Below are 14985 nucleotides of genomic sequence, written 5' to 3'. Positions count from 1 at the left end.
ATATTATATTCAGAATACTCGCCAAGACGGGCAACATGGAGGTCACCTGTCTCTGGGGGGTTTATAAATAATATTATATTCAGAATACTCGCCAAGACGGGCAACATGGAGGTCACCTGTCTCTGGGAGGTTTTGCTCCCTCAAATCTTGAAATAGCATTGCTCAAACAATATCCTTTTGATTCTGCAGGTATGCTCTTCTTATGAAATAAGTTATCTTTGATATTTTACGTTCTTAATTTTGAAAATCATTATTATTCGCTTTAAGAAAAATTGTCATGAATCGGAGTAAAATTTGAAGGCAAATAATATTTTTTCGTGTTGTAATTGGTTCATAGCTTATCAAAATTGAAATTACCAATGATATTATAATTCAGTACAAAGAATGACAGTTGTAGCCAAGAGAAAAGGAACACAGTGTTTCAGTGTATTTATCAAGGGGGCTCCAGAAAAAGTGGCTGGCCTATGTAAACCAGAAACAAGTAAGTGTTATTTTATAGAGGAAAATTAAGATTTCTAGCAAAATATTATATTCTTTTATTTAAACTGATATTAAAAAGCACAAAATGCCGGTTGTTTAAAATTCAGTGATATATTTAATTTAACAATACTTTGACTTGTTCGTTGAACCTATCTGTTGGTTTTTGATGATATAATCTGATTTTTAACACTTAGACTTTCTCATAGCATTTGATACAATTAACCTAGTTTTTTTTTTCTTTTAGTACCCTCTGAGTTCACACGACTGTTACAGTACTATACACAACAAGGGTTCAGAGTAATAGGGGCTGCTTCTAAGGATTTAAAGGTATATTGTGTTTTTACATAAGCTAAGCTTTTCAGCTATAATATTAATTTATGCGTTTGAGAAAACTTATGAAATTAAAATAATGTTTTCATTTTTTATTTGACGAATTACATCAAAAATCATATTCAAAAATATTTTATTTTTTCTTGGCTTGAAAATCTTGTAATTTTAACTGTTGAATTTATTCATAAAAGATCTAAAAGATTTTAGAGGTTAATGAATAATTTTCTTATGAAATTGAAGCCCTACTACTTAGTAATTATAATAGGATTTGAATAAAGTTTTAAACTATAGGAAAATTGTAGAGGTATAATTTTATTTTATATTTTACTTATGATTTTTGTCTTTCCTTTTTAATATATCTAATTCTTATAATTTCCTATGAAAAGAAAACCTTAAAAAAAATTTCTTCTAATTTTGAATGGCTTGCTGGCAAGAGTTGTTGATATTAAATAAGAGATTACTCACAGTTAAATCTTCAGCATTCCACACCATGAACGATCATTTACACCCTTTATTAAACTTATTCAAACATTAGATTGGTGGGGGATGAAAATCTTTCAAACAATTTTGGATTATCCGTGCCCCTTGGCAATTTTTTCTGACTGCACCTGCTATACAGAACAAATTTGTTAAGTAAATTTGATTGTGTAATATTATAACTCCTTCAAACTTATTATTAACAGTATGTGTATATTCACAATTAGTATATGTTACTTAGTATTAATATTTAGTATCCCTTTTCTCAATAACATGTGGTATTTCTATCTAATACTAGTAGCTACGCTTATAGAGGTCTCTAGGGGTACTTAGGGGAAGGAGGGTCGACTCTCCATTTTACATTTAGTTTTAAAATAAAATTTAAATTTTTTTTGGAAGGGGGGGAATTGGTTAACCAAGGGTGATTTCTGTTGGAAAGTGTTATAGACCTGTGAGAAGCTTCAGAAAACCATATCTGTACAGCGGTTAGCGAGATCCTTCAGTAAAAACACACAGACAGAAAGAAACATAGACATCCTATTACTTTAATATTTAAATTAAATGCATTTACATTCTACGAATCTACATATTCCGAAGTTGCTATTTGTATTACAGTTTTTTTTGTTGATGCAACCCTATGATATAATTGTCCTTGATCTTACACAAAAAGCTACAATTCTAACTTTTAGCCTGGTCTGAGTTGGACAGATGTTGATGGGTTGTCCAGAAGTCACCTGGAGGAAAAATCCTCCTTCCTGGGACTTATCATTATGCAGAACCTAGTAAAGAAACAAACCTATGGGGCAATTAAGGTATTATTTTAACGTTTCTGACAGGTAAATGTAGCTTATCATATAAGATATTTTTATTGAATATTACAGCATGTACATATTCAACATTAACTTCTATAATTATATCTGGCGGGCTTTTTTTCAAACACGATTTGAAAAAAGTTGTTCTGATAGATTCACAGTTTTTTTTATTTAAATGAAATTTAATAGGCCACAATTTAAATTTTTGCACTAGTGGATTATATTAAAACGGAAAGAATGTTGGCGGAAACATTTTAAAATACAAAGTTTAAATTAGACATTCAATACCATAAATAACTTTTTGTTTTAAATATATTATTTGATTATTTACTTGAAACCTTATCTTTATTTACAATTGTTTATTTTTACTTCCATATTTAACTAATTTTAGAAATTTACCTAAAATTTAAATCTGTCTTAATTATATAAAATCTGTTATGTGCAAATTCTTTGAAGGTACTTTTGATCCACGTAAACATGAATGAATTATTTTTATGTTTAGGAGTTACATGAAGCAGACATCAATACAGTGATGGTCACTGGTGATAACATATTTTTATGTTTAGGAGTTACATGAAGCAGACATCAATACAGTGATGGTCACTGGTGATAACATACTAACAGCTATAAGGTACTTCATCATTAAGACGTTAAGAAACGATTAAATGCAGCCAAGAACTAGTTCAATCATGTTAGCTTTTAAGAAGTCGCTAAAGTCCAAGTGTTAAAAACAAAAAGCTTCAGAATTAGTATCTCATATCTCTTAATGTTTAAGATATAATTTGATTAGGATATAGTTTTTATTGTATCAAAATAGATGATTAGATGTCTTTTCCACATAAGTTTAGTAGGAATGGTAACGGTAGAATTTATTTATTTCTTGTTTAAAAACATACAGACATTTTAAGACTCTTAAATTATCATACTTGTTTGTATAATATAGAATGAGGTGCACCCTCTACTTAACATATAAATTTACAATTTTTATTTTAATAATTGAATATTTGTAGTGTTGGACGAGATTGTGAGCTTGTACAGCCAGACCAGACTATCATAAGGAATAGATACAGTTATATTTAAAAGCTAAACTTTTCTATAATTATGTATTTTTTTGTGGTTCCTATAAAGCGTAGCGACTAATAACAGTTAACAGAAAGTCCGTGCGTTTATTTGAAACCCGCTGATTATTTTTTTTTAATTTTTACTTTTTCTGTACTATATAATTATCCTATCGATATTATTTTTGGCATAATGATTTCTAGGACATGTTATTAGAGAGGCATACTTATAATCATGTTCTAAGAATGTAATTATATCTCTGAACAAATCCTGTTTCTTACCAGTAATAAATTTACAATTATGATAAGAAATATAAATTATTACTTTGCTTATAAAGTTCTCCCACTTTACAGGTATTTATTCATTTGTCCCTTAGTCTGATTTTAGAGCTTCACTTTTAAGGATGTTGTCATCCTTTTTCAACTAACCTTTATTGGCCTACCAAAAAATACAGACAACCAACCCTTTAATTCCAAAAATCTGGAAGACCAAAATATTAAGTTTTAATTGACCAAGGTCAACGCTCCTACTATTACAATTCTGTCTCATGCATTTGTTATAGCAAAGTTTGCATACAATTTCTAATGTCTTGAGATAAGAAGATGCCATTTTTAAAATTCAAAAAATTACCTCCCCAACAACTGGCAATATTATTTTTTTTGTATATAAAAGTTGTATCTAAACCAGAGTAACAATTGATGACACAGCAAATAATTTCAAAGTCAACTATACTCTTCCTGAATCTGAAAATGCAAAAATAATACAGGTTAGCATTAAAACTATTAATTCATTAGATAAAACTTGTTTAGACTTTGGCAAAGTGTTAGATTAATTTATTTTTGTAAAACAACAAAATAATTTTTGACGAAAAAATAACTAAATTTAAATTTAAACATTAGTTATAGAGTGAGAAACAGACTGGCCTAATTCTTCATAGTATGATCCAAGTCACCAGAAAAATCAAATTATATTTTTAGGATAACAGACAATTCAACGCTCTGACGAATGATACGTACGTATTTGCTTGTGATGGACCAACATTTAACACAATCATGAATAAAGATCCAGAATTATTCAAGAAAATTGTACATAGGTTAGTTGCATTGTTATCTAGGCTAACCAGCGTTATGGAGCCGGAGCCGTCATCCTCACAGACGGCTCCGCGGAGCCGGAGTCGCATCAAAATCAAACCCCTCCGCAACGCTGAGGCTAACTATATTAAATCTGAAATAACCCAACTTAACCTAATCTAATCTGTAAATTGGTTACTTTGCAAATCAGGCAATTGCTTATTATCTATAATATTGTGCAAAATCAGGTTTAGGGACATCAAAATTTAATAATTGTTGTATGTATGTATTGTACACGTCCTCTAGATGATACCAATTTTACATCATATTAAGAATATCTATTTTTTTATTAATAATTTGAATTTCTTTGAAAAAAATAATCATTTTTATTTAAATTGTCATAGGGTTTATGCCATTTTCGTTTCAGAGGGAAGATATTTGCAAGAATGCTTCCAGAGCAGAAAATTCATCTTATTGAAGCTTTGAAAAATATGGGGTAAGTTATCTTTTTGTTAGTTAAACTTGGACCTTTACAAAGTTTCCTAAAATATGTGCCGTGTGACGTCATAAACATGACGGATTAGAGGAGAAGAGGGAAAGGAAACTCCGTAAAAAGAAATGGATCAATTGACGTCACACAGCTTATTTTTAGGACACTTTCAAGATGAAAAAAAAGAAGTTTTTTAGTGTAGTTGGTAAAATGTCGACTAACTGTCGGGTTCAAGTATGGTTCACATTGCGTCATACTAGAGAAGCTAAAAATGCTTTCAATGGGTTAGTGCTTGGAGAGGTCTAGAACCCGAAGCGACACCAGAAGTCATATCCATCTATATTATAGGAGACAAGTGATAATGTGTGGAGATGGTTGTAATGATTGTGGAGCATTAAAAACTGCACATGCAGGTATTGTCATCAAATCTCTTTTTTACATTCTTAAAAGCTTACACATAATTTAACTTGCACTCCTTAATTTCTTTCAAACTGCAGCCTTAATGTTAACAATCTATAGCAAGATCAACATAAACTTTTTTTAGGAATATCTTTGTCAATGGCAGAGGCCTCAGTAGCAGCTCCGTTCACATCTAGAAATGTTAATATTGCTTGTGTACCATATCTCATAAAGTAAGTGAATAAAATACATAGTTTTAGAATTACAGCTACTTGATAATTAGGATATGTCCAACTAACGGTTCATAGCCGTTATTAAATTTATCTGACTTAATTATCTAAAACAACCAAACGAGAAAATATTAATTAAAAAAGATTGCTAAAATTTAAATATACATATATTTTTATTTTACAGAATAGTGTATTTAAAAAAAAATGTTGAAAATATAATAACTGTAACATAACTAACTTACGAATGCCTTAAATTTATGCAATTGCATTAGCTCAGAACGTGCAAACGCCAGGGATGAGGGTTAATATAACCTCAATTGTAAAATCTTCCAAGAGCTTTGAAACATGTTCACTGGTGTCCTGGATAGAAAACAGGTTTTTTTTGACATACGTCTCACAAGACCTATGTAGTCATGACCGAGAGACAATGACGGTTCAGTACATGACTTTCGTTAAATCACAGCTGATCATTTTTGTGGTTTTTTTTTGAAAATTACTTTTTTATCCAAAATTTCATAGATTTTTAAAAAAAAATCTCAATTTTCTCACATTTGCTGCTTAGTTAGCCTAAATTTACGCAAGAAAAGTATAATAAGTAACAGCTGTACTGAAGATTGTGCTATCACCTATAACAAGATCTTTTAGAATAAATGGAATAAGATTTGTAGTCTAGAAATTGAGTAAGAGTTAATTATTTTGAATTAATGTTCAACAATAAATTTGCACATCAGAACTGCTTCCATAGGCTTTCACCTGGCTTTAACATGATTAAATCTATCTGACTTTGCCTTTGACTCCACAACATAAAGTTATTGCTCTCAAATTTCTTTCACTAAAACATTATCTCCTATCAATCCACATGTTAAACTTCTTGTTTAAAGATGTTAAAGTTACCGTCCCTGTCCTTCAACTTTAACAAGTATGCCTCATAATACTTTCCAATAAACAGGGTACCTCTCTCCACCCTGGTATAGCCAGACCTCTATTCTAGCCAGCTGACATGTTTCACCCAGCCTATAAATCTTGATGGAAGTCAGTTTAGAATTCTGACCTTGTTTGTTAATAAACAATTTCACACACTTTTGACTCTTTCTTTATGGCACTTGTTTGCCATTGAACTTGTGGCTTGACTTTTGCCATGTAAAGGGATAACCTCAAGATTCAGAATAAACTTTCAAGTATTCTTACTTTTTACTTCCTTTGGTTTCCTATGAACCAACTACTGTCATGAGAGATCTTTCCATGAATGAAAGACAAGACTGCCATGCATCTAGCTACATGGTCTTTAAGACTCCCTTGCCTTAGTTACTTCAGCTAAGAGCTCATATCCTCTCATTCTCTATTACTCAGAAATTCACCATGGTTTCCGCCTACTCTGCTGATTGAAAGTCAGGTGGGTCTATGATTCCAAATTTAACACCACTTGATAGACAAACTGCCCTTTATTTTTGCTTTGCTAATCCTACATTTTGGTCTTCCTGTTCAACACCTTCCTAGGTCCCTTTACTACTGGTAGCTTTTAGGAAGGGTAGTATTGATCTGCTTAGGACAAAGAACTTGCCTGTGTTTATTTTCAAATTGGATTTTAAAGGCGCAAATGGAAATCACACTTGAATAAAATCCAGTTATGATCATGTAACCAGTATTCACATTCACTCTAGTAATAAGCTACTATTATTTTCTTCCTGTCAGTTAGCTGCTCTTACGCTATCTTGACTACACTATCTTGCAAATTATTCATCCAGCTTAGAATCCAATATGTATCTATAATCATTCTGTATGTTCACCTATGTAAAACCTTCCATGGTTCTCACTATGATATTTAATCAGTAGTAAAGACAAGCAGTGTGTACAAAAGGCAGAGACTCAATCAAGACCAGCTATAGACTGGTCTTTCCACGGATTCCAAGTTCATGTCAAACACTTACAAGTGATAATCCCACTTGTTAAAAATATTAACCTTCTACTAAGCTTTTTTGAACCAAGGACTGGTTGTATATTCAATTGCAGCCTGGTATATATGGTAATATAGGACTTTAAACATGGCAACTGTGGTTGTGGATATATATGTTATACTCCAAGCAGATATTGTTTTGATGTTGAGACATCAAATCAGCCAGGAACCAATATTGAGCAGGATAACTTGTTAATATTTCAAGGAAACTTGTTTTAAAAATATAATATGTCATGAGGCATGCAATAGGAACATGAAATATTTTTTAAAAAGTTAATTACAAGAGTTGTTTAGACATCAATTCAAATATTTACTTCAAATAACTCTTATTTCATTTCTAGACTACAAATCTTAGATTATTCAAGATTCTTAAAGATTTTGTTATTAATGATAACACAGTCCTTAGTTCAGCTGTATTTATTATACTTTTCTTGTGTAAATTTAAGTTAACTAAGCTGCAAATGTGAGAAAATTGTGATTTTTGAAGGAAAAACTATGAAAATTTGGGTATAAAAGTAATTTTCAAAAAAAACCACAAAAATGATCAGCTGTGATTTAACAAAAGTCATGTACTGAACCGTCATTGTCTCCCGGTCATGACTACATAGGTCTTGTGAGACGTATGTCAAAAAAAACCTGTTTCCTATCCAGGACACCGGTGTGTTGTGCCAAAAACCTTTACTGATTATATAACAAGTATTAATATCTGGACAGCTGTTCAAGCATATAACAAACATAAAATCAAAAAATACCATTTTTGCAGAGAGGGTCGAGCAACTATGGTGTCAGCCTTTGCTTCATTTAAATTTGGAGTTGCCTTCTGCTTTACACAGCTTATCAGTGTCCTCATGGTTTTCTATGTAAGTAGCTTTTTGTTAAAAAATATCATCTCTGAAACATTTCAAACATTAATAGTCCAGAGTTTTTATTATGATAGTTTGTTTTGCATTGAAAAACAGAAATTGTGCATATAAATGCAAGAATATTTATATTATTAGGCTTTAATTTAACATTTTGTACTTCAAACTTTTTCACAATTTAAAATTTTTGTTAAGATTGGTACTGAGCCGAGTGATAACCAGTATCTGGTGGTTGATATAGGTCTGGCTGCTGTGCCTATTCTTATGATTGGAAATACAGCTCCACACACACAGCTTGTCAAAAGAAAACCAACAAGGTGAGAAAATCAACAATTTTTAAAAATGATCATAATAGAGAAACAATCAATGGTATGATAAAAAATTCTCAATTATGTTTAGTAGCAATGAAAGAATATGTATTTGAACTATTTGTTATCACTCTTAAAATAACATTTTTTGGATAACTTAAGTCATCATACAGTGTTTTAAATGATATAAGGGCAAGGCATTTAGTTGTTGTTTTTGAGCTTAACAAGATATTATAACTTCAAGAAAGCATTTGACAGTATACACTCTGCTTTTGCTATTTATTTTGAGAAAACCTAGAAATGAAACGTTAAAAAACTACCCTGAAAAACAAAAATATACAATTTACAAATATAGCCTTTGGGATCTTAACCAATTTATAAATTATTTTCTAGGCATCTGCTATCATTTCTGCCGATGTTCTCTGTTGTCTCCTTCTTATTCTTCCAGACAATCGCCTATATTTTCATCTGGTTCTATGTTCATCAACAAGAATGGTAAGAAATTTCATATTTTCATTGATGGAGTTGTGGTGGCCATAGTTCCATAGGGCTTTGACATAAAACTCACATAGAGACCAAAAACCGTATGTATTGTCATATGGTCCATAATTGCTATAAAGGCTGTTCTGTAATTAAGCAACCAAACTAATCCTTTTTCTGAAGGTAAATTTAAAAAAATATATTTTTTCCTTTTATAACAAAAAGAAAAGTAAAAATTAAAACTTAGATTTTAGTCACATTTTGCAAAAAAAGTAGAAAAAGTACAATTTTAACAGAATGCGTAAAAGGTTATTTGTAAGTAAAAGGGATTTGAATTGGCTTCTGTCAAACAAGAGTACAAAAAGGGAATGGTAGGACTGAAATAAATTGTAAAATCCCTTGCAAATTAAAGAATTTTTTTTATATTGATGCGAGGAAAATATTTTCTTTGATAAGGACATTAAAATTGATAGGGATAATTTTAATAACACAGATTAGATTATACCATCTATAAATCTTTTCAGAAATTAAATTTAAATTTTTACAGGGTTATTAAAATGTAATATATTAAAATTTAAATTTAAATTTTTCTTCTTGACTTAATGTTCTCAATTTTCCAAACAAAAGAATTTATTAAAATAAATTTGGAGGGATGTTAATTTTCCCCAACCAAAATATGTGCTGTGAATATCCACATCATACTATATGTCTCGTATTATCATTGTATAATTAAACCTTAATGTTCGTCAATTTAAACCCTATGACGGCAGATTGCCACATATACATATGCCAAATATGCATATTTAAAAATATCACGTGGAAGCAAAATATACAAAAATGTTTGTGGCACTAATATTTAAAAATTACGAGTTTTTCTTTTATTGGTGTTGTCATCATTGTTTCAAAAAGTTTACATTGTAGAAACATCAAATTTATATTTGAAAAGATAAGACAAATCAGCATAATCCCCTACAAATAGGATTAATATTATTTGAAAAACCTTCTTAAATTCCCCTAATAAAAAATCTTTTCTTGGTTGAAAGGAAATTTTCTCACCTTTTTAAATTTCAATTAGATGGTGAAAAATAAAATCCCCGGATTTAATAAATTTGATTTTAAATGTTATTACGGTGTTCTCACAAAAATAAAATAAATTAAGATGTTTCAATAGAAATAAAATTTTGAATTTTATTTTCAATATTAGTGGCTGCGACCCCACACATAAGGTGTAATTTATAGATAATAGCAGGGTTTCGGATCCGCATTGATTTTTTGCGGATCCGGATCCGGATCCTCCAAATTGGGTCAGTGCGGATCCGGAATCCTTGACAATAAAAATAAAATCACCAAATTTTTCAAAAATATTTATTCTTTAATTCGAAGTCAAAATTACTTTTAATTTTCAAGTCTGACCCTAAACCTTAAAGATTGGCTCTCATCAAGAGAATGTCTGAGATTTTATATAAATTTAGGTAGATTTTTCCATTTTTTCCGCATTTTTTTGAGTCCAAGGATCCGGATCCGGATCCGCATTTTTTTGCGGATCCGGATCCTTGGACCCAAAAATATGCGGATCCTTGCGGATCCGGATCCGGATCCAGATCCGGATCCGGATCCAGATCCGGATCCGAAACCCTGGATAATAGACAACCAAAAGAACAGAAGTCGTGAAATATCTTTTGTAATATGGTGTGTTTTAAAAATAGGTATGTTATTTAATCTAAAATCTTTCAGTACTAGCCCTAAAAGCCTTGTTTTTGCTAAATAATGGTAAAAAAAATCTATTAACATTTAGGAATATTGTTAAAACATATTATAACAAAAGAATAAATTTGTTTAGGTAATCTTGTCCTAAGTTACAAATTTTATTTAAATATATACATTTATACACAGGAAATTAACATTTAAATTTGTCTATTAACACGCAACTTTTTTTTAACAAGACTATGGTTCCCATACTGTATTTAGAGAAGTTGTTGTACAATGTACATTCTCTTTAGCCCTTTAGTTTATTATTTAATTAGTATTTTAAACATAGGCGTGTCGAATGGGTTGAACCAACCTCCTTGCAAAATTAAGGGGTTGAATTCACCCTTACACCCCCTTAAATTTAAAGGGGATGTAAAAAAATTTATCAAGGGACACTTTTTGAACTTTTGAATATGCAGTTTATGTAGGTGGTTGGACACATAGTAAGGTGTATCCACCCCATGACCTGATATAACACCCCTGTCTGTATTAAACCCCCCCCCCCCCCCCAAGCTCATACACCTCTTAATTTCGGTTTAAGGGTTTGGCAAAACTCTGTGCACGTCACTGATCAAAATCAAGGTTGTCTTTGTTGCTTTTATTTTCTCATTTTGATTTGTGGGTGTTTACATCCTTGTCTGAAACATAATTTTTAATGAATGTCTATTAGAAGGAAAAAAAGCTTTATAAATGGAATTAAATACATTTTATTTTTATTATAATATTTTTGTTTACTCATGCCTATTTTTCAATTCAGATAATTAAAGATATTTGTATCAATCTAATTGTTTAGGTTTGAAGCGTATGAGTTTGTACCGAATCTGTGGCCTCCAAACCGGAGCTACGAGCAGACAAATATATTCTTGTATGCCTGTGCAGCCTCGGTTATAGCGGCAATCATATATTCCAAAGGAGCTCCTTATAGAAGACCTCTTTATACTAATTGTAAGTACTATTTTAAAATCAAAAATAAAAACAAATAACCGGCAATTTTTCCTTGAAATGCATATTAATAGTAACACATTATCATTGAAAATTTGTTTAATTTTAGCTTTATAAATTTTAAGCCACAAATTTAAGGCAATTTAGATTTAAATACTAAAACACATTTAAAGACTTACTTAGGAGACTTCTTAAGTGCTTTCAAAAAGTAACTGTTGTTAAGGAAATGCCCCTTCCCCAATTTTTAAAAAAATTGAAAAACAAGGTATTTTTTCTTCTATGTCTAACCCCTTTGGGGCCTATACCTGCGGTCGCTAACCCTGAGAAGCTTCCCAATACATAATATTTCCTAAACTGAACAAAATCTAAAAAAACAAACAAAAATAAAAGAGGGGAGGGGGGTATCAGGGATCATCAAGGTACTTTGTGTGAAAGCGCCATTGATTAACAAATGAATTTGATGGTTGTGTTAAAATTCAGGTATAATGTCTCTGTGGACAGTTGCCGCAGTTTCTACAACTATTTTCATGGCTCTTTATAAGTAAGTGCAATTATTAAATCTATTATTAAATTTTCATTTTGACTTTAAAAATTCGAACATTTTCGAAAATCTAAACCCATCTTATCAACAAAAAATAAACAACAGCATTTAAAACAAATATTGCATTAAATTCATAGTAATTTTAACCTAATTTAATTGCTTAAAAAATTTATCAATTATACTAATGCAAGCATTGTCAGAAAAGCTGTCATATTTAAGATTAAACTACTAAGACGTCGAAGCTCTTATTTTGTTGTGGTAAAATGAGAATATTTGAGGGAGCTAAACACCCCTTTACCTCCTACCATGGAAGTGTACATTAAACTAGAATCTAACAAAATGTAAATTTTAGGAGTGATGATTTTTCTGAGAGGCTAAACTTCAAAATAGCGCCAAGCTTTCAATTTCAAGTGATTGCCGTCATTGGAATGATTGTAAACTTTACTTTTTGTTATATCTGGGAGGTAAGCATAAAGATAATGGTGGAGCAAATTTGTACTTTTCATTAGATGACTTTTTAATTTACTTGTTATATTATCTGAAAGGTATAGCACTAGACCATACATTTATGGAATTTGAACCTAAGCTTAGTAAATCATCTCATATCTAAGTAAATAACAAAAATAAACCAAAAAACAACACCAAGATTCCTTAAATATTAAAGCCTTTTTACAAAAGATTGTACACTCAATGAAATGAATTATTTTTAGATGTACATCCTTGATGGACTATTCTTTCAAAAAGTTCTACCATGGTACAAAGAAAATATCAGGTCAATAATCTTTTAAACTTTTAATCTACAAAATATATTTTTTAGGCTCAAACATAAAGACAAAAGTCTTAGGCACATTAGGCTTTAAGATTTTATCTTTATTTAAATTTACGTTTTGAATAATAAAAATTGCAGAGGTCCACATTTGGAGTTTGAACATCTGGAGCGAGAATTAATGTCCTGTTCCTCTTGGCCACCTCTAGACAAGAATAACGGACGGACGCCAGGTATAATAATATCATTTTTTTAGAAAGATAGAAAAAAGTCAATAAAGATGATACTTCACTGAACATGTGGCGCCTTGTGACGTCTTGGGGGATATTATGACCTCGAATCTCGGCTCGACACTGCTTCCTAACTAAAAGACATAAAAAATAGTTTTCACTGCTGCTATGTTAATTGCGTGACATTAATAAATAGAGAATGAGGAATGCCTTACCACAATTCCTTACCTTGCACAGTTAGGACTTCCAGACAAGGGTCATGTAATCAAAAAGTTTGTTGTCTGTTGTCGGTTGTTTGAACAGAAAAAGAGAAATTGGCTCCCACGGCGAATGAGGTAATTTATTGGTAAAAAAAAGATGATATTTTTTTCTTATAACCTAAAATCTAACAATTTTCCAACAAGATTTAAAATTTTTTGAAAATATTTTTGTAGGAGAGAAATATCCAGGATATCCATTGCCAGATGTGGCCGCTGGAATCACCAGTAAAAATCAGGTAATATAATTCTTTGAGCCAATGTAAGTTTAGATAATAAAAATTTTAAGGTGTGAAGACTGAAAGAGAATAATTAGGGTTTGTAGTAAATGTTTCATACATTTAATCAATCGAAATATTTTTAAAATGTTATTCCAGTATGGCTTCGAACCAATTAAAATCCGCTGAATTAGAACCAGTTCTCAGTTATACTGAAAAAATCATGCATAGCATCGTATTACAGACAATATTCCAAGAATACAAAATTGAAAAATCGTAAAATTAATACCAGTTATGTCAACTGGTTATAATCTTATAATTTTAATATCCGCGGAAAGCTGTCTATAATACGATGCGATAACTAATAAAGGCTTCGAGTTTAATAATAAATATTATTCATAGTTCAGACATCAGCTAACAGAGTCTAGTTCTACACTATAAATATTATTCATAGTTCAGACATCAGCTGACAGAGTCTAGTTCTACACTATAAATATTATATTCATAGTTCAGACATCAGCTGACAGAGACGAGTGCCTCAATGAAGGAAAAGTTTATGCGCGGATCCTCGAAAAACCTGAGAATGAGAAGCTCAGACGATTCTGAAGCTGCTTCAGAACTTCTAAGGTCAGTGGAAATATTTTTATTTTAAATATTTAATTTCTTCTTCAAATGTGAATATTCAAATAGTTTTGGAGTTTCTACATTCATTGATTGTTTAAATATTTAGGGAAACATATGAAAATCCTGAATCAACACCAGTTCATATAACAACAAATCAGGTAGATAAAATAAGTGGGAATAGTCCCTTTCGCAATATCGCCCAATAAGGGGCGATTCGTCGTATTTTTAAACTGCCTTTTTATAGGTTATTTTAGGTTAGGTTAGGTTATATTGGGTTAGGTGATTGCTCCACAGGGTTAAGTAATGGGCCCCGTAGGGCTAGAGCCCCCCGCAGGGGCTAGAAATAGGAGAAAAGCTACTGTGAAAAATACGAAGAATCGCCCCATAAGGTGCGATGTTACGAAAGGGACTATACCCAGTTTTTTGTTCAACTTTAAATAATTATTTTTCTACTTTTAAGATATGCAAAGACTGCAGGATTTCAAAACATTTGCATTTTCTAGACCTGAAATTTAAAGTGTCAGTTAAATTGAATGTCAGCCTATTAAATTTCTTAATTTAAAGACATCTCAAACGCCATAAGAAAACTAGTAACACCATATATCCTATTTTTAGTTTGCCGAGAATGAAGAGATCCACACCTCCATAGGAAAACTAATTACACAATATCCTGACCAAAAGTCCAATCAGCTTTCAGGTAAAAATAATT

General features: G+C 31.0%; 1 protein-coding gene across 7 annotated transcripts in view; it reads left to right on the top strand.

The window, feature by feature from the left end:
• Positions 1-14985, top strand: part of LOC145329527 (polyamine-transporting ATPase 13A3-like) — a 43648-nt gene that overhangs the window by 28514 nt on the left and 149 nt on the right. For 6 of the 7 annotated variants that reach the window (XM_080173750.1, XM_080173749.1, XM_080173747.1 and 3 more), the window contains 23 exons: positions 84-189; positions 377-481; positions 725-807; positions 1977-2099; positions 2666-2730; positions 3110-3157; positions 3846-3924; positions 4136-4251; positions 4656-4724; positions 5067-5131; positions 5263-5350; positions 8065-8161; positions 8357-8478; positions 8863-8964; positions 11492-11643; positions 12121-12181; positions 12534-12645; positions 12892-12953; positions 13089-13180; positions 13612-13673; positions 14161-14279; positions 14383-14434; positions 14892-14973. In XM_080173750.1, coding sequence (XP_080029876.1) covers positions 84-189; positions 377-481; positions 725-807; positions 1977-2099; positions 2666-2730; positions 3110-3157; positions 3846-3924; positions 4136-4251; positions 4656-4724; positions 5067-5131; positions 5263-5350; positions 8065-8161; positions 8357-8478; positions 8863-8964; positions 11492-11643; positions 12121-12181; positions 12534-12645; positions 12892-12953; positions 13089-13180; positions 13612-13673; positions 14161-14279; positions 14383-14434; positions 14892-14973 — 2062 coding nt within the window. The remainder of the gene's footprint in view (positions 1-83; positions 190-376; positions 482-724; positions 808-1976; positions 2100-2665; positions 2731-3109; positions 3158-3845; positions 3925-4135; positions 4252-4655; positions 4725-5066; positions 5132-5262; positions 5351-8064; positions 8162-8356; positions 8479-8862; positions 8965-11491; positions 11644-12120; positions 12182-12533; positions 12646-12891; positions 12954-13088; positions 13181-13611; positions 13674-14160; positions 14280-14382; positions 14435-14891; positions 14974-14985) is intronic. The other variant, XR_013882953.1, reaches the window with a different exon arrangement.

The sequence above is a fragment of the Acartia tonsa genome, chromosome 10 (assembly GCF_053477335.1).
Source record: "Acartia tonsa isolate MP-2025a chromosome 10, ASM5347733v1, whole genome shotgun sequence".
NCBI lineage: Eukaryota > Metazoa > Arthropoda > Copepoda > Calanoida > Acartiidae > Acartia > Acartia tonsa.
This window is presented reverse-complemented; position numbering and strand designations above follow the sequence as displayed.